The 25,186-nt window shown below is 42.0% G+C and overlaps 1 protein-coding gene across 1 annotated transcript in view; it reads left to right on the top strand.

Moving 5' to 3' along the window:
* The first annotated feature begins 1,251 nt into the window (after positions 1–1,251).
* Positions 1,252–25,186, top strand: part of efna3a (ephrin-A3a) — an 86,688-nt gene continuing 62,753 nt past the window's right edge. Inside the window, exon 1 of the mRNA XM_042507169.1 lies at positions 1,252–1,744. Within this exon, the coding sequence (XP_042363103.1) occupies positions 1,635–1,744 (110 nt within the window). The 5' untranslated portion in view covers positions 1,252–1,634. The remainder of the gene's footprint in view (positions 1,745–25,186) is intronic.

Here is a 25,186-nt window from a genome sequence, read left to right as displayed (position 1 = left end):
TGAAAGGGGAGGGGGGTGGTGCAAAAAAGGGAAGGCATGTCAAATCACTTTTTAAGCACTGGGGAAGGATTTATGTTTCAGCATCAGAATCACTTTATTCTACAATTTTTTGTTTTGCAAAAAATATACCACTTGTACTAACTATGCATGAAAAGTGAAAAACATTTTTCATCTTCAGGATTTTGTCTTCAACATTTATAATTTCAAACATCAAACATCATCATTTTTAAAATCTAGCAAGTAATTTATAGTGGAGGGAGGGTCACGTATTTTCCCCAAGTCACTCAGGGACGCTCAAGGGAAAATATTTGTAGCTTAAGTAGCTGAAGTATTTAATTATTTCTTTATTAGGATCTCCTGTAGTCACTACTAGGTTAGCAACTACTCTTCCTGGGGTCCACACAAGTAAACATTACCTCAAAAAATAAAACAAATGTATAATTTCAATTGTAGACCAAAAAGGAATGTAAAACATCAAGAAAACACAAAAAAATAAATTGTATATATAATGAAAGTTATTACAAAAAAATAAGAAAACCAGAAAAACTTAAATTAAAAAGAAAAATCAACAAACGAAAACAAAAAAGAATAAGAGGTATGAGGAAGGATATGAGGAAAACAATTGCTACAAAAAACAAAGAAAACAGAAAAAACTACAGAAACATACAAAAAAAAATCAATCAACGAAAGGAAAAACAAAAGGATAAATCAATAATGATTAGTATAATAATAAATAAGTATAAGTAAGTATATATATATGTATAAGTATCCTCACTATATTTAAGTTAGTTGGTAATGCTTTTGATACACTCAAAAATAATAGCAGTACCACGAAAAACAACATATGCAGTGACCGAGAAAATAAAGTAAACTAGAAATAAAAAGTTAAAAATAAAGACAATAATAATAAATACAATCATATATAAATAATTAGAAAATAAAAAGCTCCTCATTAATGATCCTATATTCATATGTTCAGTTTTCAAACTTAACAAACACAAAACAAAGGCCCACGCCAGCCACAGTCTCGTAAATAAATGAAGAACAGTCCCTTAATTGAAAGGATAACATTTTCTCCACGCAGTCACACAAAGGCACACATACGGAGGATGTTTGGAGGGGGCGGGGCGGCAGCAGAGATGGACATGTGCGCGCATCTCGGCCATCAGAGGGCGGGTTTGTAGCGTTGTGTGCGCAGCGTGTGGCTGCTGCTGCTGCTGCTGCTGAGAGGAGCGCAAGGTACACAAACCTTTCCACGGAGCTCTAAAGCTGCGCAAAGAACAATAACACCGACCTCAGCTGTCAGTCTGTGAATGTGCTCGCATTGCCTTATCACCACTTGTGTTGCTTCTCTCTAATGAAATCCAAACAAAACGCGGAGTGACTTCAGAGCGCGCAGACCGGTGCGAGAAAGATTTGGCACAAGTGTCCAAATGGGTCTCGTCGCAATGGGATTCGAGTTGAAGAACACGTAAGAAGTCACCCTGATTCAACCCGTTGTTGAGGTGACTGGGAACTTGACAAGACGTTTTTTTTCCACCGCTGGGATGTTGTGAACAGACACCGTCGCCTGGGACAGAAGGAGCAGCAGGACGAGAGAGGGGAACCAGGGCTGGACGAGCACCGGAGGGATTATGGCTCTCGCAACGTTTTCTCTCAGCCTCATCACGCTGGCGCTTACAAACTTACACCTGTCGAGAGCCAGCGACCGGCATGCGGTGTACTGGAACAGCTCAAACCTACAGTAAGTGGCTCTCTGCAGCAGCAGTGTCCGTGTTGAACAGCAAATTAACTTGTGTTCCTCTTTGTTGATGCGCACCTGTGCTGATAAGTTGAGACTGGCGAGCTGGGCACCCTCTGCAGCGTTTCTTTTGTTTACAGCAGTGAGACGTTAACACCACAGTAAAGACATTAGATTCCAACAATAAGCCAAATATTTCTCCAGTTTTAATATAAATACTTTTCATAACATAAATAATTTCTCCCTTTTTTTTGGCATTTAATCATGAGAGTACAGTGATGCATCTCCAGTGGTAAAGTGTTCCTATGATGCTCCCTCTCTCTCCGCCCTGCATGCAGAGTGCTTACTGTATAAATATTTGATATTCTGTCTCACATTTAGTCCATCTTCTGCTCCACAATAATGATTCATTTAATCTTTTCATCCACCCTTGCTTTCACTTTGTCCGTCACCTTACCTGCCCCAAAAAATGCAGCACAAATACATAATTCACACACTCAAACTTCCATGAATCTGCTTGTATGCTCACTATGAATAGCTTGGCACACATTAATGTATTAACACACACATATATATCCACATAAAGATAATGCACACAATTATTAAAGGTGCAACATAATGCAATCATGGACCAGTGGCACAGCACTAAAAAACACAATACTCAGTTTTTAGGGGTATAAGTAGCAGCTTCTCCGCCATATATGGCGACTGCCAGTGATAGCAGAGACAGCACAATACTTTGCAAGCCGTTAAGCTCTTTTTTGGGGGAAACCAAGTTGTTGAAGCCCTCTAATGACCAACCTGTGAACGCTTCTTAGGCTGCCAAATATGAAAACGTGTAGTCTGCACCTACAGCCCAGCTCTGAGATGATATTTAGGAGTGGTTGGTATTTAAACACACACACACACTAACACACACATCTGAGCCTATCCTTGGACTCCTCCTCCAGCAGTCAGGTTGCTTACCTCAGGTAAGCTTCCCCAGGCTCTCCTATCTCTCTCTACCTGTGAGCTATAAAGCCAGCTTGCTGTGGGGCAGAGATCGATGTGGATCCCACTGCCTTTGTCTTCTCATTAGCCAACAGTGAATCCATCTTTCTCACATTCTTTTATCTCCTCTCCTCACACAACCCCCCTCCTCCTCCTCCTCCTCCTCTATCTGTGTTCCTCCTCTGTCCATTTGTATGCACCTCAGACACGGGTCTCTCCTATCGCCTCTCTGTATCTCATACTTGGTTATTTTCTTCCCTCTCTTATTTTTTTTCTGCTGTGTCTCACCAGCCGGCCTGTCCCCCTCAATTCCCTTTTTTCTGCATCTCATTACCGCCCCCCCATCTGCTCCTGGTCCCTCATTCACCTCCTGGGCTCTCAGCTGAGAGTACACACATACAGTAGATGATTAGAATTAGAAATTGTATGAAAGTCATTTGAATGCACGTGGATGTGGGGGGTAATTGAAATATTCCAAGGGTTTTTTTCCTCCAGTCAAAAACTGCGATAAAACCTGATGGGAACGGTGAAGGTGCTGCAGCAGCGCTGTCACTTCCCTCATTAATGTTAATGTTTGAATGGCAGAGTCACATTCAGAACTATTTTAGATTTATGACTGCAGCTAATCCCGTTAGTGTGGCATGAATAGAGAAGTGGTATATTAACTGATGCTAGCGTTTAAGCTCTGTTAAAGTGCACAGGTTTTTGAGTGTCATAATCAGTATTAGTCCTATCTATCAATTTTAATTAGTCTGTTTCGCTGTGAGCTCAGTCTAAAATGATTTTCACAGCTTGGTTGAGGTTGCTCAGCGCCGTCATTCATTACAGTGTTAGCACATTTTCTGGCTTTAAATTGACATTTATGTGTTTAAGTGACAAATATGTGGTCATATTAATAAAATTCAGAATACTGTGTTTGTGTGAGGTTGGCGAGGAGGGAGGGAGACAGATAGGGGGACAGAGAGGGAGACAAAGTGCAGGTGTGGGTCTACATGCCTGCGTGTGCAAAACCTTTACTTTCCTCTACAAATCTCTGAAATAATGCAAAAATTGACCCAGTTTGCAGGTAGCAGACAAATCCTCAGAGGCTATGGCAAGAATACTGATGGCCATCAAGCTTTAAAAAGGCCTTAGGCTCGCGGCCACTTCTCCAACACTCTGTCCACATAGAAAACCAGCTGAAGGCCTTGCTTCTTCCTTCCTCCAGCTCTGTTATAGAGACGATCCTGTAGTGTGTTTTGTTTAATCGTAACTGTATATGAAATATGTATGATGTGTATTTTTCATTCTCTGTATTTGTAGTATCATAAAAAGATCATTTGAGGATAAGTGAACCACGAGTGAACTGGCCTTGGGGTCTGATGTGAGCTCCAGTCATAAGAGGTGGCAAAACGAAAGATTTTGGCGCCAGAGGGTGTTGTTATCGGATTGATGCGTCTAAAGGATAGAACATGATCAGCTATATTTTTAAAAATATTTTGTTCCTAGGGTCATAAAACACAAGGATAGACATGGAATTTGAAAATGGGAATTTCCAGGCCTGGAAAGGTTTTGGGAAACTAAGCATACCCTGGAAGTTTTGGAAAGTTATGGGTTTGTTTCACAAACCTGTAAACACTTGATGTGTTCAAGGACTGTTGGAAATGTGAAAATCCAGGGATAATTTAAGTTTTTTACAGTTTATGGCTAATAAAAATGAATAATAATTAATAAAAAAAAAAAAAACAATGGCCAAAATTTTGTACGGAAAGCATGCCTTCTGAACAAAACAAGCCAAAATAAAAACCTTAATCCCTCCCCAGTGCTTAAAAACTTGTTTGACATTCCTCCCCCTTTTGGCATCTCCCCCTCACCTTTCATAAATAACAAACAGTCCCTAAATTTAATACAAATATTCAGTTCTAATCCTGTTCTGAATTCATTATTTTTGAAGATAATATATCTATGAGGAGTACAGATGGTCATTTTTAAGGAATGTATGGTCCTTAAAATTAGCCTCAAACCCCCTCCCTCCACTTGTCTGCCCGGAGTCGCCCCTTGATAAAAAGTCCACACAGAGGGAATCTCCAGTGTTCGGTCGTCATCTTTCCGCAACAAAATGAAGGCAGCGACAGAGAGCCAGGAACCAGAGAGCCTTTAGGGCCGCATTCTGGTTGGAGCCTTAATGTTTTACCCTTGAGCGCAGCATTCAGCGCAGATGGTTATGGCACAGCTGCAAGAAATGGGATGACTTGGAAGCCAAGCTGTTTGTGCCAAAGCCATGAAAAAGGCTTTTTATGATATCGCGCAGCTATAAATGTCTTGCTCTGGTGTATTGAGAGTCAAAAGGGGATTGCCTCACAGTTGATACCCAGTAATACTGTGCTGCTCGGTTCTCCGCAGCCGTTCTGAGGTAAACAACATCAGACGGTTTAATAAAGCTTTTTCCTCCACCTCGGACAATTTGAAGCAAGATGTCTCGATTATCATAACCCAAAGAAATAACTCAAAGCGCTTTGATTACCGCCTTAGTCCGTCACGATCGCACTACCCCCCATTAGAAAGTGTTGCTCTCAGCTTCCGCTCTCAGCAGTGCGCCTGGCCAACTCGTTACAGATGTCCCTGCTAATGGCTGACTGAGGCAGGAAAAAACACACACGCAGGCCATTAAATCATCTCGCATCTGAGGCCATCTGCCAATTAGAGGGGGGAGATGTGGAACATCTTGAGAGCACGCGGGAGCAGCGGTGCACTGCGGTAGCCTCGCCTACCCACAAGCAGCGTCCCATGCTCCTGCCACCTCCTCCCGTCAGGTGTTTGGCCTCACTGGTTAGACAGGCTGCATCTCCATAATTGGGCACCCCATGTCAGCATGATCAAAACAACAGCGCAGCTCTCATTCACTCTCCCACTCCTTCCATAAGTCACAGTGTGTCTGCCGATGCTTACAACTTAGCAGGACACCGGAGTAAGCAGCATTTGCACGGGCGTGGGAAGGAATAGCGGGGAGTTTGAAAATGTGCCACACATCTCTTTGCTAAATCGCCATTCCCTTGCCTGCTCAGCAAGATGAAAGTCTTCTCGCGCCGTTTGTGGCTGATCCGCGGTGAGTTACAGCTGGGCTTGTTTCATGCTACACATTATAGCCCTGATTTAAACCTGAAACGGTGTCTGTCAGGCCCCTAGACCACATGAAGAAAAAACAACCCAATCCCCGACACACCATATCTGTGCTACAAAATAAATTATCACCTTGACAAATAGCCTCCCGGAGAGTTCGAGGTACAGAGGCTGCGGTGATCAATGTTGAGTCGAGGTGCCGTCTTACTCAACAGGCTCATTAACCGGCAGGTCGGTCTGTGTGGGTGTGTGCAGGCCGAGCTGGAGTTGGAGGTGGTTCCCTGCGGGGCAGAGGAGAACCCTGACACCATGCAGGGGAAGGTTTGTAGATATTTAGTTGCAGTAAAGGGAATTGTAGCTGAGAAATGAAGAGAGAGTGAGTGATGGAGAAGGTGATGGAGAAGGAGAAATCAGAAAATAGATGGAGAAAAAGAGAGGGATGCAAAGTGTGAAGAATATTACTGCAGGGGAGAGGTGGGCGTAATGGAGAGATTGGAGGGAGAACACGCTGGAAAGGTGGAAAGTGGAGCAGTCGTTCAGAGGAAGAAAGGCGAAGGCAGAGATTGATTGAGTTGGCCAAAAGTCAGGACGGGTGAGAGAGAGTGCGGCTTTTACCGGATATGGAAGTTAGGTTATTTGGCCGAACGTGTTGGAGTTGCTGTTTTCTGACGAGATGATACTCACGGGAGTTGATCCGTGCTAATGTGGACTCAGGCTGGGTCATTCATGTGGACCGATGCTCAGAGACAATAGCACCCACCGTTCACCTGCCCCTCTGCCCTGCGCGGCAAGGCGCAGACGGAGCATACAGGAGATGAGCTGATTTGATACCTGATTACATGCACGTCCGTCTGCCCGCAGCTCCGTCTCCGGGCTGTCTCTGCAATTTTGCATACAAATGCGTCTTATTCACTGCCATTCAATTTATTCTCTCACATTCATTGTAGCACACAAACAGCATTAGATGGCGTGTAGTTTTCCCCCTGGTTGCAGTTGTGTTAAATGAGAATGTGTGAATACCACTGATTGAAAAGAGCAAATTGACCTTTTATACATTTTTGAATTAAACATGTCTCTCCATCTGTGATGAAGTATTCCTTCCTCCAACTATTCAGGTTGTTTGTGAATGCTTGTTATTCTTTATCAGACTCAGACATTCAGGAGATTACTTTGATGAGCAGCACTTTTAAATGGATAGTTAACTTGACATTAGGCTTGGGTGGTATCTATTTTTTCATACATTTTCCCCAACTGGCGAGTTTGCCATGTTCAGCAGGTTATTTTGTCATTTTCAGTCTATTCAATAAACAATTCACCCACAAGATGTCGACAAGTTTGTATTTTACACCCATTTTCCTTATTAAACAGTGAAAGATAACCATACGCCTTCTGAATTCAGGTTTCTCTCTTTTACCGATCCAAGACTAGATTAATTGCCTTGTTAACTCTTTAAATCGTAAAACACGCTTCATCCAAACTCAACAGAAACAAAATAAAATTAGCCAAAACTGTGTTGGTCAATCTTGTTAGTTGTTTAGTTACTTTTCCCACTGTTTTAACGATCAGCAACTCTGGTTTGGTCAAAATAATCCCTTAAATCACCAGGAAAGATGTGAAAATAAGCCGTTTTCCCAGTGCTCTTTCTGCTCTCTCTCTGCCTTTGCAGGGATAGCGTGTGCTGGTGTAGACTGGGTGCTTACATTCTTGCTCTCTTCAACGCTCGCAGTCAGCTCAGCTGCCTGTTGCACCACACTGACCTCTGGTGGCACGTGATCATGCAAAAAATCCTTTTTACCATCTCTCTATTAGGAAATTAATAGAAAGATGAGGGTCAGTTTTTTTGACAGTTTTTAAAATCATACCATTTGGATTTCCAAATACGCTGGTATACCGTAATACCGTGATACCACCCATGCCTACTTAACAGTATAACCCGGCTTCATTATGCTGTAGATCTGCAGCAGCTACTTAAAGCTCTGTGGTCTGCTAAGCAGTGTGCAGGTCATTTATAGCTCACAGGAATCTGCTGTGAGTCACATAAATGGATGGAGAAACACTGAAAGGATGTTTTATGGTTCGTATGGATCCAAGAGTGGGTGAGCCAGTCAATACATTTATATGGTATGGAGAGGTGAATGGGGCCCCAGCAGAACAAAAACACTACAAGGTTGCTTTCTGAGTGGCAATCAATCTGGGTGCATCAGGTGATCAATGTCCAAATGCATTTTTAATTGGATTTCACAGTGTCAGTAAATTTCCATGAAGTATTCGGAGCACAGCATCGAGAAGCTCAGATGAAGTATCGCCTTGGAACAGCATGCTTGAGAATTGATTATTACGGGCTTGTCAGTCACTGCTCCAGGGTTCACGCTCCGTGGAGGCCTTAACTATGTCTACCCTAAACAAGGTTTGGTATGGCAGCGGCGACCGTTTCAGAGAAGACAGGGGTTAAAAAAACATGAGGCAGAGCACAGATAAAAGAAAAAGATATTTTTCAATACGTCTGCAAGACTTAAACTGTAAGTTATTCCTCTGCCAAATGGAAATGAAAGATTTTTATGAGAGCATACATTTAGATTCTGCCTGCTTCACAGATTCAAAGGTTAGGTGAGACTATCAGTGTACAGTAGGGGAGAGTCACCATAATTGTAACAATTTTCACCGTTCATTCTTTTATTCAGAGGTTTTTTAACCTATAATGTAATATTTATAGGCACACAACCTACATACTTCTGCTGACACAAACCACTTAAAGGTTTTTCAGTAGAGAAAACAGTTTGTGAAGAATTAAAGCAAAAGATGACACTGTCTGATGTTACAAATGATACGTATATACAAATGATGAGTCGTAGCTGTAACTGAGTGAATTATGGTTGGAACATGGCTAATAAATGGTATAAACACATTTTTCATGGCAAATCAACAATATTTCACTCAAGCAAATGTTTGCCCTTGCCCCTGTTGAAAAGTACATTTATTACATTGACATATATATATATTATTTTTTGGTATGTCCCTTTGTGATAACTCTGTGTCCCTTCTCTGACTTCAGAGATTTTTTTCAGGGTCCATGAATATAGCAGAAGGAAACCTTTTCATGACTTTTTATGTTTTTTTTTTCCCTCCAGCTGCAGTGACTTGAAGTTGCAGGGTCGATACTTGAGGAACAAACTGTTCGATTATCACATACAACACTTCCCCTCGATTACTTTGTGGTCAGATTTGGCCTTTCATTCACACGACAACGGTGTTTTTGGGGGCCTGAAAGGGAAAACTTTTGAAATCAGGTTCCAGAGTGTAGTGTTATGAAAACACATCCCCTTCTGTCGCTGTGTAAACAGGCAATGTGCGGATATTGTACGAAAAGCAGCCATAATAGTGTCATGGCTGCACTTAGCACATGCGCGTTACAATATACAGGGGAGAATGAGCAAACTTTACTTTTTTCTGTATGCTTAGAACTGATCAGATTGATGGATTAGAGGAGCAGCTGCTGCAGAGGGGAGTGAAAGCAATCTTTTAACCCTGGCCAATGAATGCGTAACTTTAACTTTTAATGCGCCAGATGTCCTTCTGCTCCGTCTGTGCCAAGACTACGGTCTGTTCTCCGAGCGTGTGGTGCAATGAATAACTAAATGAAATATATATTCCATTAAAGCTACTAATAAATGGTCCGTCTTAATAAAAAAAAAATCTATAGGTGGTGGCAGATGTTGTTATTGTGAAAGGCCCCCACAATTAAATTAATGTATGGTTGACCATGATTTAATTCCCAGAGGGAAAACTTGGGTTTGACAACGTATTACATTTAAGGGGACTCTCCTCTATATATAATAGACAAATGTCTCACTGCTCACCTACTTAACACTCTTAAATAAGCTAAGTAGAAATTTAAAAAATGTATCCTGTCACTGAAGATTTGTCATTTACATTTGATGCGCATTGTTAAGAATTCTCTACACTGACAATGGTATGTGAAAATAATTGCAAAAACAAAAGAAAAGAGCACAAAGGTATTAATGTTAATTCAAAGGGCTGTTACTCTCGGTAAACACTAATTTGACTCCACAGTGGAGTGAACGTGAGTTAAATTAAAAGATGGGTTGGGGGTGCAGATGAAACCTCAGGAGGGGCCACTTAATCAACCTGGAGTTTAATAGATGTGAACCGAAGGGAAACGATGAAAACTTTGAGCACTCTGTCACAATAAGCTCTCCCATCTTGGTGTTTCCGCTTTTTTATCCTCTCTGGTCCCTGTAGAGGTCCGAGGCACCCAGAGCTTCATTATTATGAGGGATTGGCAGGTTTGGTGGGCCATTATAGCCTGTTCATGGATTTGATGGGTAAGTACCATGGGGCTCATCTGGTGTTAACCCAGGTGAGGGGGGTGCTACTGTCTGAAGAGGACTCCAAAGAAAAACATGGTTAGGTTCTTCATACGCCATCAAAAGCGATTAGCATTCCTTGGGCTCCAAGGTTATAAAAACTGCACTTAACTGGCAGTGGGAACCCACAGGAGATAGTCCTGATCCCAGCCAGGTAGAACCAATTTCAGACTCAATGATTTGAATGCAAATGCTTTCTACAAAGAGGGCTTTCCAACTTCCGAATGGTAGCTCCACAGTACATTACACTGGGAGTCTGCACCGCCGTGCCCGTTACCCACTGGGAAATTACATTGCTGCTATGATGGAAATGGCTGCCATGTAGGAAAAAGATCAAAGCTGTTGATAGGTGGACGGTTACTGGCTGGAGTTTGATTATTTGGGAAATGGGCCTTGTTACGCTACATGGCCTGGGAAACGATATGGCAGCCGCAGCAGTTGGTCAAAATAATTTGTTTTGTTATTGAAGCAGAAGGCCTCTTCTGAGGTATAGCAGTTGAGGTGGTATTTTTGCACCGACCAGCGCCCTCAGAGTTATCAGTGTCCCTTCATAAAAAAGGCAGCGAGTGAGGACACAGGTTTGTGCTCTGTCATATCTTGTTCTCTGTTCATTCCCTTCAGGTCTTGAGCCGTGACAGGTCTTCCCTCTAATGCTCTTGGGTGCTTAACAACAGCGGTGTTACGAGAAGTGGAAACTGTCCTCACAGCTTAGCGGATGATACGGCTCCGGTTTTCCTTTCATGCGAGGGCAATTTGGAATATGGGCAGCGTAATAATTAGGTATTCTGTTATAATTGAGATTTTTCCTTTTGAGGATGTAATTATATGAAGGTCTGAGACCCTTTGGCAGGCGTCTCTGTAATGAGAATATTTGAAGAAAATTGAAATCTCTCTCTAGTGCTCTGTGCATCTAGAATGACTAAAGGTAATTTGACCCTTCAGCAGCAGCAGCCGCCACCTCCAGTGGCTTAATGTATCCCTCTTATATTGTTAGAGGGAACATTTAAATCAGTACATCTTCAAGCGAAACTGTTCTATTAAAGCTATGATAGCAAAGTCTTTAGAGCTTGAAAGTGTGATGTAAGTGGAATGGATTGGCCTTCCAGTGAAAAAAAATGAAAGTTATATTTTGTGAGGGAGCTGGAGGGCAGTGCTGCTCAAATTTTACATTTGTAGATATATTTAAAAAACTCCTGCCTAGTGAGGCAGTGACACAAAGTCATGAAATATTTTTTTTTGATAGAGAGCATGTACCTGTTGTAAACTGTACTGTGTGACTTATACACACAAGCCATTGTAAAAGGTTTTAGCCACAATTGTCTGGGAGGGGGGGAAATGAGCCAATTAGTATTTTGGGGGTCACACTGCTTCATCAAAGGGCTTAACAGTACGTTGAGCAGAGTCTCGCACAGGTCTGATTTGCTGCTTCTGACGTGCAATACCGCACCCGCATGTATGACAAATTACAAATGCAACCCGACCTAACTCGTCGACACGATCCGTATATACCTGTGAAAGTAAGATATATTTTTAAACAAACATAATCCAGGCAAATACAATTACAATATTTTTTGCTTATTTTTGAAGCGGCTCTTGTATTCCAGCTGGTGCAGAAGACAGCAGACACAAAGTCAGCTGTAAGAGGATTAAAACATTAAAACAGTAAATTATTTTTATTCTCATTCTATTAATGTCAGTAATGTTGTGTGTGCCCCCTCTCTAAAATAGGACATGTTTTGCAGGTCCATGAATGCAGTGCAGGCGACACTCGTCACGACTTATTTTTTCCCGAGCAGCAGTTTGTAGAGTTTGAGTCTCTTGAGGTTTCAGTTTCAGTGTGCCTGGCATTCTGCTTCTCTGGCTGTGCCCATAGTATGCTCTGCGCTCCCAAAATTTGTTGCACATGAATAAATGAACAGTATATATTTTCCAATAGCTCTTCTAATGAATAGTTCAGCTCCGAAAAAAACACAAACAAATGGATGTGTGGGAAACCCTGTAAAAGTAACACGTTTCCAGTATCTCTATATACTAATACTATAAAACTGTCAACCTCACCAAAAAAAAAAAAAATGACTTTGAGATGTTTGAACATAGTATGTGAGTGCCAACTGATCCCTGTCTCCCCTATAACTGAGTGATTCTGACTGCTGTTTGCTATCTGTTAGCATTAGCTTGTGGTCGGTGCTCGACTTTTGTGCACAGCATGCGGAGCTAGAAACTGACGCTACTTTATGGACTAATAGACTCATCACTAAACAGCAAAAACTTTTTGAACATCAACACAATACATTACACGATAGAGTTTGGGATGCATGTTTACTAGAAGCAGTGAGGAGGTTATTTGTACTTCGGCTAACACACAAAATTAATGTTAATACAGCTTATAAAACCTAAAAATGAGAAGCCTGCTCACAGCTTTGATTCTGCCCTTGATTTTATGGGGTACAATTAGGCGCAGCAAAGTTGTAGCGACGTGACATTTAATGTGTTAAATCGTTGCAATGGCACGCTCAAACTCTGAATATTTAATACAAAGTCAGCGGATCAGAGTACAGCTCTGTCAGCGGCGCCGCACTCCTTTCTTTCCGTCCGTATCTTCAACCTCATCATTTAATCAGGTCTCGTGTTGCTCGGCATCAAAAATCTATTTGGAATTCATTTGCCGCCTTGATGTGTAAATTCAGTTATGGTTTATACATGAGCTACGGCACATGCATAATCATGTCTCTCTACTCACACACGTGCATTATTTCTTTTCCTTCCTGGTGTTCTCACCCATTGATTTATATGGACAATACGTGACTCATCTCGCACTACTGGCCTCCTCCATCAATGGGGGGGGTGTTCCTTTCCCCTCCTCTCCGCTGCCTCCTCTCTCAGGATCAGCGTTGAGAAACAACCCTACAGCGCGGGCTGTTATTTGCATTTGTTACAGCTGAGGGGGGGATGATTTGAGCACCCTGCTTGTTATCACTACATTTTGAATGCTTCACTATTAATGACTAGATTATAGAGGATGTATAGCAGAGCCAGTGGTCCTGTTCGCCACACTCCCTTGTTAAAACTGTGCAAATTCTCCTCTGGCTATGTACCAATCTGCTGCAACGCTTTGTTTGTTAAGGTATTTATTTGGTTGGTTCAGCTGCTTTTTCAGTTGCTCTGGGCTATGTACATCTGTGTGTGGTGTTCCCATGGCCACATTTCTAGCATGTCATCTTTGTGTGTACAGTATGTGTCAGAGACTGGCTTACATCCTGTTTTATTCTCGTGGTAGCAACCTGTGTAATGCAGCATGGGACTGTCTAGACCAGTGTATGGTGTGTAAAACTGGGAGACAAGTCCAGATCCTCAGCATGCTGTGTGTGGGTGTATAGAATATCAATGTCCTGCCGAGCTCTCTCACTGTGTGTGTGTGTGTGTGTGTGTGTGTGTGTGTGTGTGTGTGTCTGTGTGTCTGTGTGCGTGTGTGTGTGTAAATGTTTAGGTGGCTCTTAAGTTGTTTTTTTTATGTCTGTCTGGGCTATTTGTGCATGCATACATGCTGGTTTGATTGATTGTTGGCGAAAGCGGAGTAACGATTGTGTCTCCTCGTCTTGGCCCTCTCTGTCTCTTCTGGTCAGTGCCTGTGTTTCCTCTCTCGCAGAGCGAGAGGCAGCCCTCTCTGTCTTCCTGCCGTGTCGTTTGAAGTGTTTTCGCTCAGCCTTCTGTTCCCGCTCCGTTCTCACCTTGTGTGGAGTCAATGGGAAGTCCCCAAAGACCGCTCCGCTCAACCGCATTGCCGTTGCGTGGGAGGAGAGTGGGCACTACCGCCCGTTTACCTCCCTTTTAATTTATTGCTCTATTGCTGTTGAGAGAGTGAATCGCACATTGTATCATTATTTAGAAATCCTCTCGCTCGCTGCAGATGCACTTCTCTTTCTAGTACACATGAGAGAAGCTGTGTTGTTCTTTTTCTCCGCATAAGTGTGTCTTTCAGTATAAAGTATACGTACAGTAAGAGATGGATGGTTATGATAAATAGATTTGCTTTTGCAGCACTTAAAGGGATTCTGTGCCACTTCCCTGGAGGAAGAGGAAGAGAAAGTGTTGGAAAAAGTTAAAAAATAACCAAAAGGAAAAGGAAGAAGGTTGGGAGAGGGAAGTGTGGAAAAAAAAAAACAGGGAGATGGAGGAGGGAGATATAAGGCAGTGCAGAGATGTAAAGGCAGAGTGGAAGTGGGGATAAGGGAGGAGGAGGGTGTTCGCATGTTAGAGGAGAGGAAGAGTCTGTATGGAGAATATTAATGGTGTGTCAGGAAGTGGAGTATCTTTAAAGACCTCAACCTTTCTTCTGCTGCTCATGCGTATTGTATCAGAACAAGCAGCTTGGAGGCACTGCTGTAAAACCAGGAGGCAAAAAAGCACAGAGTGGGGAACTGCATCAATGGCAGAATTTTATCCACATACATTCATTATCCGGAGAAGTGTTTGCTGGAAACAAATTGTGGAACGGCTACAACAACTGGAAAGGAAATACAACTGAAAAAGCCTACAAAATCACATTTGGTGTTGTTGTTGTTGTTGTTGTTTTTTTTTTACTCCTTAAGTCCAGGATTTAGGAGCATGTGTTTGGCTTGACAAAACATGTCTATTAGAATTGGTGGCTTTTTTGTTTTTCTGTCATTGTCAAAATCAGTTTGCCTGGAAGTAGAGATTTGGCCCGCAACATCTGCTCCACTTACTGATTTAGATACAGCAAGCATCCTCTTTTTCTCACACTGTCAGTCTAGCTTTCTTGCTCTCCATCTCTCTGTCTATTTATCCATCTATCTATTAGGTAGGTACCGTTTTATCAGTTGAACATCAGTATTGGTATCGGGGAATAAGATGACATTCACCGATGGCAGTAGCCGATGTTTTTCTTTTGTGTCACATACATTTTCCACAGGCTAAAAAAGCAAGCCTCAAGACTAACGGCTGCAAAATCAAATTAATGAGTAGGTACAGGAGGCAAACAATCACTGTTTGGCAAATATGCTCTGTGATTTCACTGTTGTGTGACGAGATGGCGAGTAGCAGCCGTCGTCCCAGGAAAACATCTTTGGAACAGGGATCTTGCCCGTATACAAAAGACGCAGTAAACTCTCTATCGTCATATGATTCTACACTGGAAACAATGAATCTGTGTTAAAATCGGCAGGATATTGATTCAATGATAAACAGTGCAATATGATCAATGCAAAGTGAAAACGTAGATCCATCATCATCTTAAGGATATGCATTTATTTTGAAACTCTGTCACCGTCAAACAGCGGCAGGGAGATAGCAAGCAGCCAAGAGAACGATAATGAGGTTAACATTATTTACTGCAGGACGAATCAGCAGTGTGGATATTTTGAATTTCGGAGAAATTAAGGGTCAGCAGACAGCATGTTATATGTAAAAAATTACGTTATGAATTTAATTACAACGTACTAGCCTGGCATCTCATTACGCTTGCAGCCGGTGGCTGCAACTTACAGCTCGTGGAGGTTGGTCGACTATTCAGTAAAAATGGGTATTGGGAGAAAGTAAATTATAACATCATGATGTGTCAATGTAGTCTTGTATCTTTGGTGAGAAACTTGAATAAATACAGGCGTTTTATTAGGTGGTTTTAATTACTTTAAAACAGTTGAGTCATTTTTTTTACAGTTTAGATGTGTTTGTTTCTCTGCCACTAAAGAGGCAATAATTAAAAAAACAACAAAACAAAAATAAAACATCTGTATCGGCTATCGGCCAAATTGTTATTTTAAACTTAAGTAATGGCCCAAAATTTCAAAATCGGTGCATCCTATCCATCTATCTATCTATTTGTCTGTCTGTCTATCTATCACTGTTTCACTCCATATCTTCTCCTTTCTGTGTCATATGCACATACTCAAATGCACTCACTGGTTTTGGAGTTGCAGCTGTGTCAGGATCCTAAAATCCCTCCCAGCACCTGTCAGCGGCGGGATCTACAGCGAGAGAGGGAGAAGAGTGGGAGCTGCAGGTGTGTGTGCATTTCATGAGAGGAAAGGAATCGAGAGGAAGGAGAGAGAGAGAGAGTAGAAGAAGTGACGCTCATTTACCACATGATGCAAGGAAGAAACACGCTGTCTTGCGTGGAAGCCTGTGTCACAGGTGACAGTAAATGACAGGGCCAGGAGCGAGCCTGTCACAGAGGCAGGAAACACGGGGAAATGAATATGGCATTCCTCATACAGCAAATGACAGAGATGCAAAGGAAGTATAAGGCATACAGTATGGTGGTAGGGTGAATAACAGCTGAGCACATTGTTAAGAGGTAAATGATTTAGTGAGGAGAATAACATATACAGCCCGAGGTCGTTGTTTACGAAAAGCAAGTGTGACACACAGCATCTGCAAAAGATGGATTTCTCATGTGGAAATTGGTTTAATACCAGGAGGTTTATTCCCCACGAGGCCCCGACTGCCGTTAAAAACATTGTGGGTCGTGATTGAAAAAAATGAGAGACTGTAGATAATCAAATTCACATCTCTGGCAGTTATTTTTTTCATTTGATCCGCAGTAATGTAAATTGGAACATCAAACTCCTCTCTGTCAACACGAATCCTGCCTGCTGAGAGAAGAGTTTACCGCTTCAGCTTTGTCACAATTTCCTAATATCTCTAACAACTTCTGACTTGGCATTTACAAATCATAAAACAGGTTGTAATCCCTAATTAGCAGGCTTTAATTTCCCTAACGGGAATGAACTTTTGGTCAAATTAGAGATTCCATTAAGTTTTGATTCTAACCTCCAGCGCCGGCTGTATAGGGGAAAATTAGAGCCAGGGAAACCATATCTCTAGCTAATGTGCAGTGCCAGGAAGATAACAGCAGTTTCAAAAATGCCAGGGACATTAGCATTCCTGCATCGTGCTGCGTGTGCGAGGTCTCAGTTTTTTAAATCTATAAAAAAAAAATAAATTGCTGTTCGTCAGCAAAAAAGCCCAGCTCCCCCTCCCCCCTCTGCCTCCTCTTCATTAGACAGTTCATCAGCAATCTATCATCATATGTATTATTTATGAGCACAGCCCCGTTCATTCAGCACAGGTTTCTTTAGTTATTTAGGTTTCGGTTATATTTTCAAACTAGTGTGAGCCCCATTGTGTGTGTGTGTGTATGTAGAGCGAGGGAGAGAGCTCTCTAAGCTTCAGAAAATGATGCTTTTCTGCTTAATGAGGACTCGTTCGTGCCACCGCCACCCGAGCGGAGAGCCAGGGTTTGCTGCTCTGCCAGCCCCCTGCTCGGTGTCTTGTATGCAAATACCCATTTTTCAATCAACCTTGTGGTTCATTCTGAGGCGTTCGATATAGGTCTGGCCTTGTGCGAGGTAATTTACCCAGAATTCTTTTGACCTCCAAGGTCACCTGGTGGAATGACACCTTTAATCACTAACCTCCACTCAGTGTTCACGGCCCCCGAAGAGACGGAGGAGGTCACTGAAAGTAAACTGAGTTTGTATTTAGAGACGGCACTGATACTGACTGAATGAAACATTTGGTGCTGACTAAATAGGTAATTTTGCATTATAATAACGTCAGCCCTGACCCGAAGTTGTGGTTGATTGACTCACCAGGTAGCTTCTCTGCAAAAAGGGGAAAAACTCACACAGGTGTCAGAGAAACTATCTCAGGTCAGACAACTTTTCACAGAAAATAACTAAGAGCACAGATTATAATATTTTGACAATGATGTTGCCCACATTTCAGCAGCTTTAATGAGGCAATTAAAAGTGAGTAGAATTTAAAATAAATAATGCAACAAGAGATTTTTGTGTTGGTGAAATTAAGTTTGATACTTTTTTGATTAAGTTGTAAAACTTTTTTTAACAAATGCGAGAAATTAGATATTTTGGGGATATGTTTTTTTGTATATATCATTATGAGTTTTTGAAAAGATACTCTATAAAAATAGCAATTACAAATTTGCCCCCTTAAAGGGACAGTATATCCCAAAATCAGAAATACATATTTTTCTTCTTAATGGTAGTTTTTTTTATTAGTCTAGATTTTTTTGGTGTGAGCTGCAGAGCGTTGGCGATATCGCCTATAGAGATGTCTGTCGTTGCTCCAATATTATGGAACTAGAAGTCAACTTGTAGTGCTCAAAGCACCAAAAAATACTTTTGAAAAACTCAACATGCCTAGAATTGTTTTCTTTCGTTTTTCCGCAAAATATGGCTTTTTTTGAATCGCCTGAAATACCACCTTATGTGAGCGTAAAAACTTTTTTTGCGATAAATTTGAGTTTTTTTTTGAGAATTTATGTGTTTCCATTAGACGTATATTATTTTCGCAATTTCAATTTGTGCAATTTGAGTGCTAATGTACATCCACCTACTGTGCTAAAGGAAGTGTGCCTCTCAGGCCCATGCTCGTGACAGCGTGAGATGTTACGTTAATGGTGATCTTCTTGGTTGAGCTGTAACGTTATCTAGCTCAGTGGTGCCAGGTCAGTTAATAGTAGACGCACGCTTCCTCCTGCACAGTAATATGTTTGGGAGGTGTAGTTTGGTACAAAGAAAATAGTTCCAACATGAAACTGCTCACAACAAGGTCTGTGGATTACCTTGAGTAACCGGGTCATGATTTCTAGAAAGTTTGAATTTGTCACATGTATTTTTTTGGCGCTTTGCGCTCCACAAGCTGAGTGCCATCTAGTTCCATAATATTTAAGAGAAGCCGGACATCTCTACGGCTGATATGTCCAGCACTCTTGACTGATTATTAGCACCGCTGGTAAGAGGAGAAGTATTTTGATGTTAGGATGGACTGTCCCTTTAATTATTGTGATTCTGGCGACTCTCTCATGACTGCCGTGCGACCTTCACAACTCTCTCGCAACCTTTCATTCACACCTCCGAGTCTCTGATGTGAGATGAGGTTGTGAATGACCCACTAAAGTGAAAATCCCTAAAACTCTTCCCATCAGTCAATAGAACCAGTGGAGTGTCATGATTCACAGTGAACACGAACTGCTTATTTTGCTCAGTGTTTAAAATGTAAAGAAAACAAAACAAAAAAAATGCCACAATTGTCTGTACTCCTTAATATGGTGCTCGCAATTGGCATTTTAAAACCCAATTTTCCACCGGATTTTTGTATTATTATCCTTTTTGTAAGATTTTCATACCTCAAAAAGGCCAATGTTATTTTTTTTTTGTGAAGTAAAAACAGACAGATATGAAAAAATAGTTAAATCAATGTAATTACTGCTGCAGCAAATACATGTGTGTGTATGAAGTTTCTGATACTATTGCAATATTTAGCTGAAAATATTCCGGTATCTTAACCATGTTAGAGCAGTCCAAATCTCGGGGTTTATGTTCAGTACCAGCGTTAGTGTTCCCATCACGTGGATGTGGTTGATGGCCACGGAGCTTGTCTGAATTTAATGCAGAGGACCAGAGTTCAAGACCTCTTACTTCTGGAGTGATTGAAGTAACAGAGTTTGGTAACAGGTAGTCACAGTGACAGGCAGGCAATGGTACCGGGGAAAGTGTTTGTAAGACTAGTGAAGCTCTTTTCAGAAAACATAAGGCGTTTTCAGAATGGAGGAACTTTTTCATAGCACGTAGCCCTTTTTGCAACCGCAAGAACTAAAAACGATCTTTTGTAGAACACCATTTTGAGGGACTTTATAGCTTCTTTCTGGGCACAAGAGAAAACATGAAAGACGCAAGAGTACGTTAAGTGGTTCAGAAGTTGTCCGTGTACATTGTTTCGTTGAACGCAACCAAGAGAGAGACGGCACTCAGAGCAAACAGATCTTAGTGATCGGAGCAGAGAAGAAATTAACTGCTAACTTGTAAAGTGGTGGTAACTACAGTGTAGTATTAAATATTTCCTATTGTTAGTTTATCTAAGGTGCCTGTGCAAATAGATGTAGTACTCAATAACCAGGCTACTAGTATTTTTTTATGTATACGGGTAATTTTCTCCATGCTCATGTGGACACCATATCCCAAATATGATGATAACTTGGCTAAGACATGTGAACAAGTTGTTTATGAAAACATACAAAATATCATCTGTAACAGTTTTTTCCCATCTGGTGGGTTGTGCTTCAAAATTGGGGTGCAGGTCCATACTGAATGGACCTCAAGTTTGTAAAAAAGCAAATACTTTATTTGGAATGCATGGCACTGGGCTTTTATTTTGAAGTGCTGTTTCCTGGTAGTCAGCTACTATTTCATTGCCCTGTTCTTGATGTATTTGGCCGATTAACACATTGTGCCTTTGCTGCATTTTTTTATGTCACAGATCTTCAAGTAATAATATGCAGTTTTTTGGTTGCAGTGGTATTTATTTACTAAGTTTTAAGTAATTGCACTTTATTCTTGCATTATGTTTTTTTTGTGTTCTAAGCCAACAGATTGTTTCCATTTTGCAAAATGACATTGAATACTTGATGATATCACAAATTTGAGTTTTAGTACTCCAGGTTTTGGACTTGGGAGAGATAATGACGTGAATTTTTGAAAATAGCCGCAGTTCCCCCTTCAATCATTTGATTGCCATGTGCAGATATTGTAGAAGTGACAGGGTTGAAATATTGCTTGTGAGCCCCTGACAGAGACACTCCACCCTCTTCCACCACTTACCGTCAAGGTGCCCTTGAGCAAGGCAATAAACTTTTAATTCCTCAAGTAAGGCTGTTTAATGGCCAGTGGTACAGGACAGGTTTTACTGTGTGTGTAACCCTTCTCCTCCCCCGTGACTGTTAAAACAAGTGTGGTCTTTGTAAACAACAAAAAAGTGTTTCTCACAGCAGTCTGTGTGATGGGTCTGAAACTGTAGGGAGGAATTACACCTGAAAACACTCACTCTCTGAGACGCTTTCCTCACACACGCTCGCCCACTTCAGCATCCAGTTACAACCGCTGAGCAGCTGAGACGTAGCGTCAGTCTCTGTGCAGTAAGACACCTCGTCTCGCACTTTAACTCACAAACCCAAATGTCAGATCTGCTGCTTTTCTTCCATAAGCCCCGCGATTTATGCCAAGATACACTCTAAATCCGCTTGAAGATTCTTTACATCCTCCGTGCACGGTGACAGACGCTCACACGCACGCTGGCAGTATGGCTCAGCTCTGCAAAAGAATCCTAATCGAGGAATAATTGTAAAATTGTATTGACTATTGAGAAATTATGCAAATGTGCCTGTTCCACCCTTTTTGCTCGAGATACATGGAGAGTAATCATGACAAACTGATTAAAGTTTTGATTGGGAGAGAGTTTTTGAACGCTACTTAGTTATCAGTGATGTGCTTTTATAAAACAGCTAATCAACTGAAAAAGTCTTTGTACGACCCGAATAATATAATGTCTGACTAATCAAGGAAGAAGGAGCTAGACACACACACATATACACACACTCGCATGCACAGACAGAAAAGCCGGTAACTCTGATTCCTCTCTGTAAAGCCCTGCAGGTGTGGTCCACTCCTCCTGCGCTGGCTATTAGCACAGCCTATCATTGGTATTCATTTCCCGCTCCTAATTCCCCCACAGTATTTTTTTTCCCTCTCACTTGACAGAGGACCGTGGGTTAAACGCCGGGGGGAGCGCTCCATCACGACTAGATCTGATCCAATTAAATACAGATTTAATCAGCCCCGCAGTCGGCGAGTGAATACGCAATGTGATCAGGCCCGTGGTAACTGGAGGACTTGCGGCGTGGGCGCTGGTTTCCATCCACGGGCCCGAGGATTGGCTTAGCAGGTGATGATACACCGTGATCCTATCTGACCTGTCAATTGAGCACATCCACGTATCTGCAGATATCAGCGTGTTCCTCACTCCTCTGCAGTGTCCACAAACCTCTGCTCCGATGACCCCATAACCTGCCTGATTTAGTGTTGTGAGATGCTGAGGCGGCAAGGCGACTGTGGAGGATCTGCGAGATTTACTGTGGATGCAAACACACAATTAATTAATGATTTAGAGACTGGATTATATCTGTGGCAGGCGACCTGGAGGAGGTTAATCTTTCGTTTACTGGCAGAGAAGTGGAGCCTGTCTACCGGCGGCCGCGCAGAAAGCGGGGCGAAAACACCTCCCCGTCCTGCTAGAGGAGGAAGATTTTCCCTCCTTCCTCCCAAATGGCTGCAGCTGCTGATTGTTGAAACCTTTTACTCTGCAGAGGAAGCAGTCCTGTGATATGAAGTACAGCTCCCCAGTGCCCCATCAAAGTCCACTGTAACTGCTGTGTCACCTTCAGAGTTCCAAGGGAGGATTGTACATGGGGAGCTGCTGCAGCGCCTACTAATGAGAAGTCATTGGGAAATGGGTTGCTTTTTAACATAGCCCGATGTCCGGGGTCATTTCAGTTGCGACCTGAGGCTTAATTACAAATCCTGCTGTTTAGTGTATGGCACTGTGTGTGTGTGTGTGTGTGTGTGTGTGTGTGTGTGTGTGTGTGTGTGTGTGTGTGTGTGCGCGCACACCAGTCTGTGACTTGATATAGAGTGCTCCAGGGATTGAGTTTTTCTGCAGGCCAAAGTTAGCGTCGTCCTGGTTACCTTGTTAAAGACAATATGGGATTTTTCCATGGGATTTTGGATTATTGCAAAAATGAAAGTTTATGAAACTTACACATTTAGTTCAGCGGGATAAACTTCATTATGACCACCATTTTTAAAGATTTTCAAAGTCAAAATGCAGTCGCTGGAGGTAAATAGTCAGTTTTAGGCTATTAAAACGATGACACTAGCATCACATGACTTAAAGTCTGGGTAAAGCAAAATCTGTGATTTCCCTCTAAACAAATGTAAGAAAATACTTCTTGAAAACGTGAAGAGAGTGACAACTGTTTACTACTGCATCGTGGAGATAGTTTAACTGTTTTTTTACCATTTATGACTTTTTTTGCTCGATGTCGCACTCAACATAATCCCACCATCAGCCATTATGAATCACAACTCTTCAGTAGCACAAAGCACACACGTCCCCCAAGCTGAAATTCGAGGTACCACACAGCTATGGACTCTTAGAAACTTAACTAGTATGGCAGTAACATACACACCCTGAGCTGAGAGAGCTGCTTTACAGTGACAGACTCTCATTCAGCTGCTATTGGATATTAATGTTAGCAAAACCAACACACAGCTGTGAGCAGGAACTGCTGATTCGAGCGAAAAAAAAACTACTGAACGGTACGTTTGATGGATATTCTGCTTGTTCTTATAGAATTGTGATATTTCACAGACTTCGTAATTCATGTATTCATTAGTCTGAAAGAGACAAGAGAGATCATAAAACATAGTGAACTCACAATGTTACAAGCGCTAACAACAGTACCTGTAACAGTTTCAGCATCTCAGGGCAGAGAGCACTGCTCCGTTTTTCACCATTTTGAAACCAAATTAAATATTCTTTTAACTTTTTACTTACCAGACTCATTACATGTGTTACTTTTGCTTTAGCTGGACTCAAATGCATCGCGTCACCAAGGCTTCAAAGCCGTGTTTGGCTTGATTACATTCTGTAGTCTCATTAAGCCACTTGTTAGTAACCGCCTTTTTTTCAAGACACATAAAAACATTAAAATGAAAAAGTAGAGTATTTACAGACGTTTTTTACATCATGGAGCTAAACGTGAAATTCTCTCAAGCTTGTGTTAACCACAGACCTTATTCTAGGCATCAAACCAAAAATCTATCCAAAAAAATCCATTAACTTAAAGATGAGGGAACTGGGAACGCTAAAATGCTAACTCATTTACGGGTTTTAGGACTCATTCCTGGTGCACATTATTGTTGTAAATATAGCCACTCTGGCCGTCACTCAAATGCGTAGCTGCAAATAAGTCTGGCTCAGTTAGTCACGTCCCACACAATGCAAACATAACACACCATGTCATTAAGTGCACTGTTTAGTGTCTGAACTGATTCCAACCTGGCAAGCACATCGCTGTGGCTGGCAAGTTTAACAAGCTGGGGGGGGTGGAGGAGGGGGGCTGTTCCTCATGCAGCATGCCAGTCATTTATGTTAATGCAAACAAGTTCCCTCATTCTCTGTCTCCTTAATGTTTACAGTGATGAATTATGTGCTATCAGATCGTAGCCTCATATCCTGAGTGTCATTGGCATTCAAAGCATTCCTGCAACCTTTATTGAAAACCCACAGAGGACAGATGCCTCGAATTTTCTGCATTATTCAGAAACGCTTATCTCAGCCTATTGTATGGAAAAACCTGCAATTAATGCAAAAATTACTCTAGGAGATCTCATAGTGTTTCCCATTGAAAGGTCTAAAGAGGTATAATTTGTTAATTACACTGTGAAATTATTCCGGTTTCCACTGTAAGCATTTCAGCCGCATTCTGCCCCTGGGATGGACATCTTTCTCTCCTCCGCCACCTCAGATCAGTAGTCTTTAATTGCCTCTTGTGTTTGGAGGAAGACCCACCTCACTTGTCATTTCCAGGTGTAAATGAGATGAGGAGAGAAAGGTTACTCGGAGCCCCACAAGACCGCACAGTCCTTCAGGGTGGTCTCGGCTCACCCCTGCCGTACTCTGATATCTCAAACAGAGCTGTGTTTGAAGTGCTTGGTTGGGTGCCTCCGCTTTCTGCACTCGGGCGAGAGTCGCGGTGCTTGTTCAACTCTGGCAGCCCCTCTGTAAGTTCCTTCTTTTTGTATTTGCATACCGAACAAACAGGAAATTGTGTTCATTTGTATGCAAATGTGTTTGTCCCCAAGGCTGGGATTTTGAATTAAAAGTTTTACCGTCCCATTAATTCCAAATTACACACAGGCACTGACATGGGCTCCTCCGCCCGGCAGGGGGGTATCCGACTTGCCATCCAAACGCATCTCTGTCAGTTTAGGTTGTTTAGTTTGCCATCTGCGAAACGGAGTCGGAATGTGGATTTAATCTGGTCCACTGATTTGCAGATTGATCGTCTGCACCACGTTGCAATCTCCTCTTA

Source organism: Plectropomus leopardus, chromosome 18 (assembly GCF_008729295.1).
Source record: "Plectropomus leopardus isolate mb chromosome 18, YSFRI_Pleo_2.0, whole genome shotgun sequence".
In the NCBI taxonomy this organism is placed as follows: Eukaryota; Metazoa; Chordata; class Actinopteri; order Perciformes; family Serranidae; genus Plectropomus; species Plectropomus leopardus.
The sequence above is the reverse complement of the archived record's forward strand: the minus strand, read 5'-3'. Positions and strand labels throughout refer to the sequence as shown.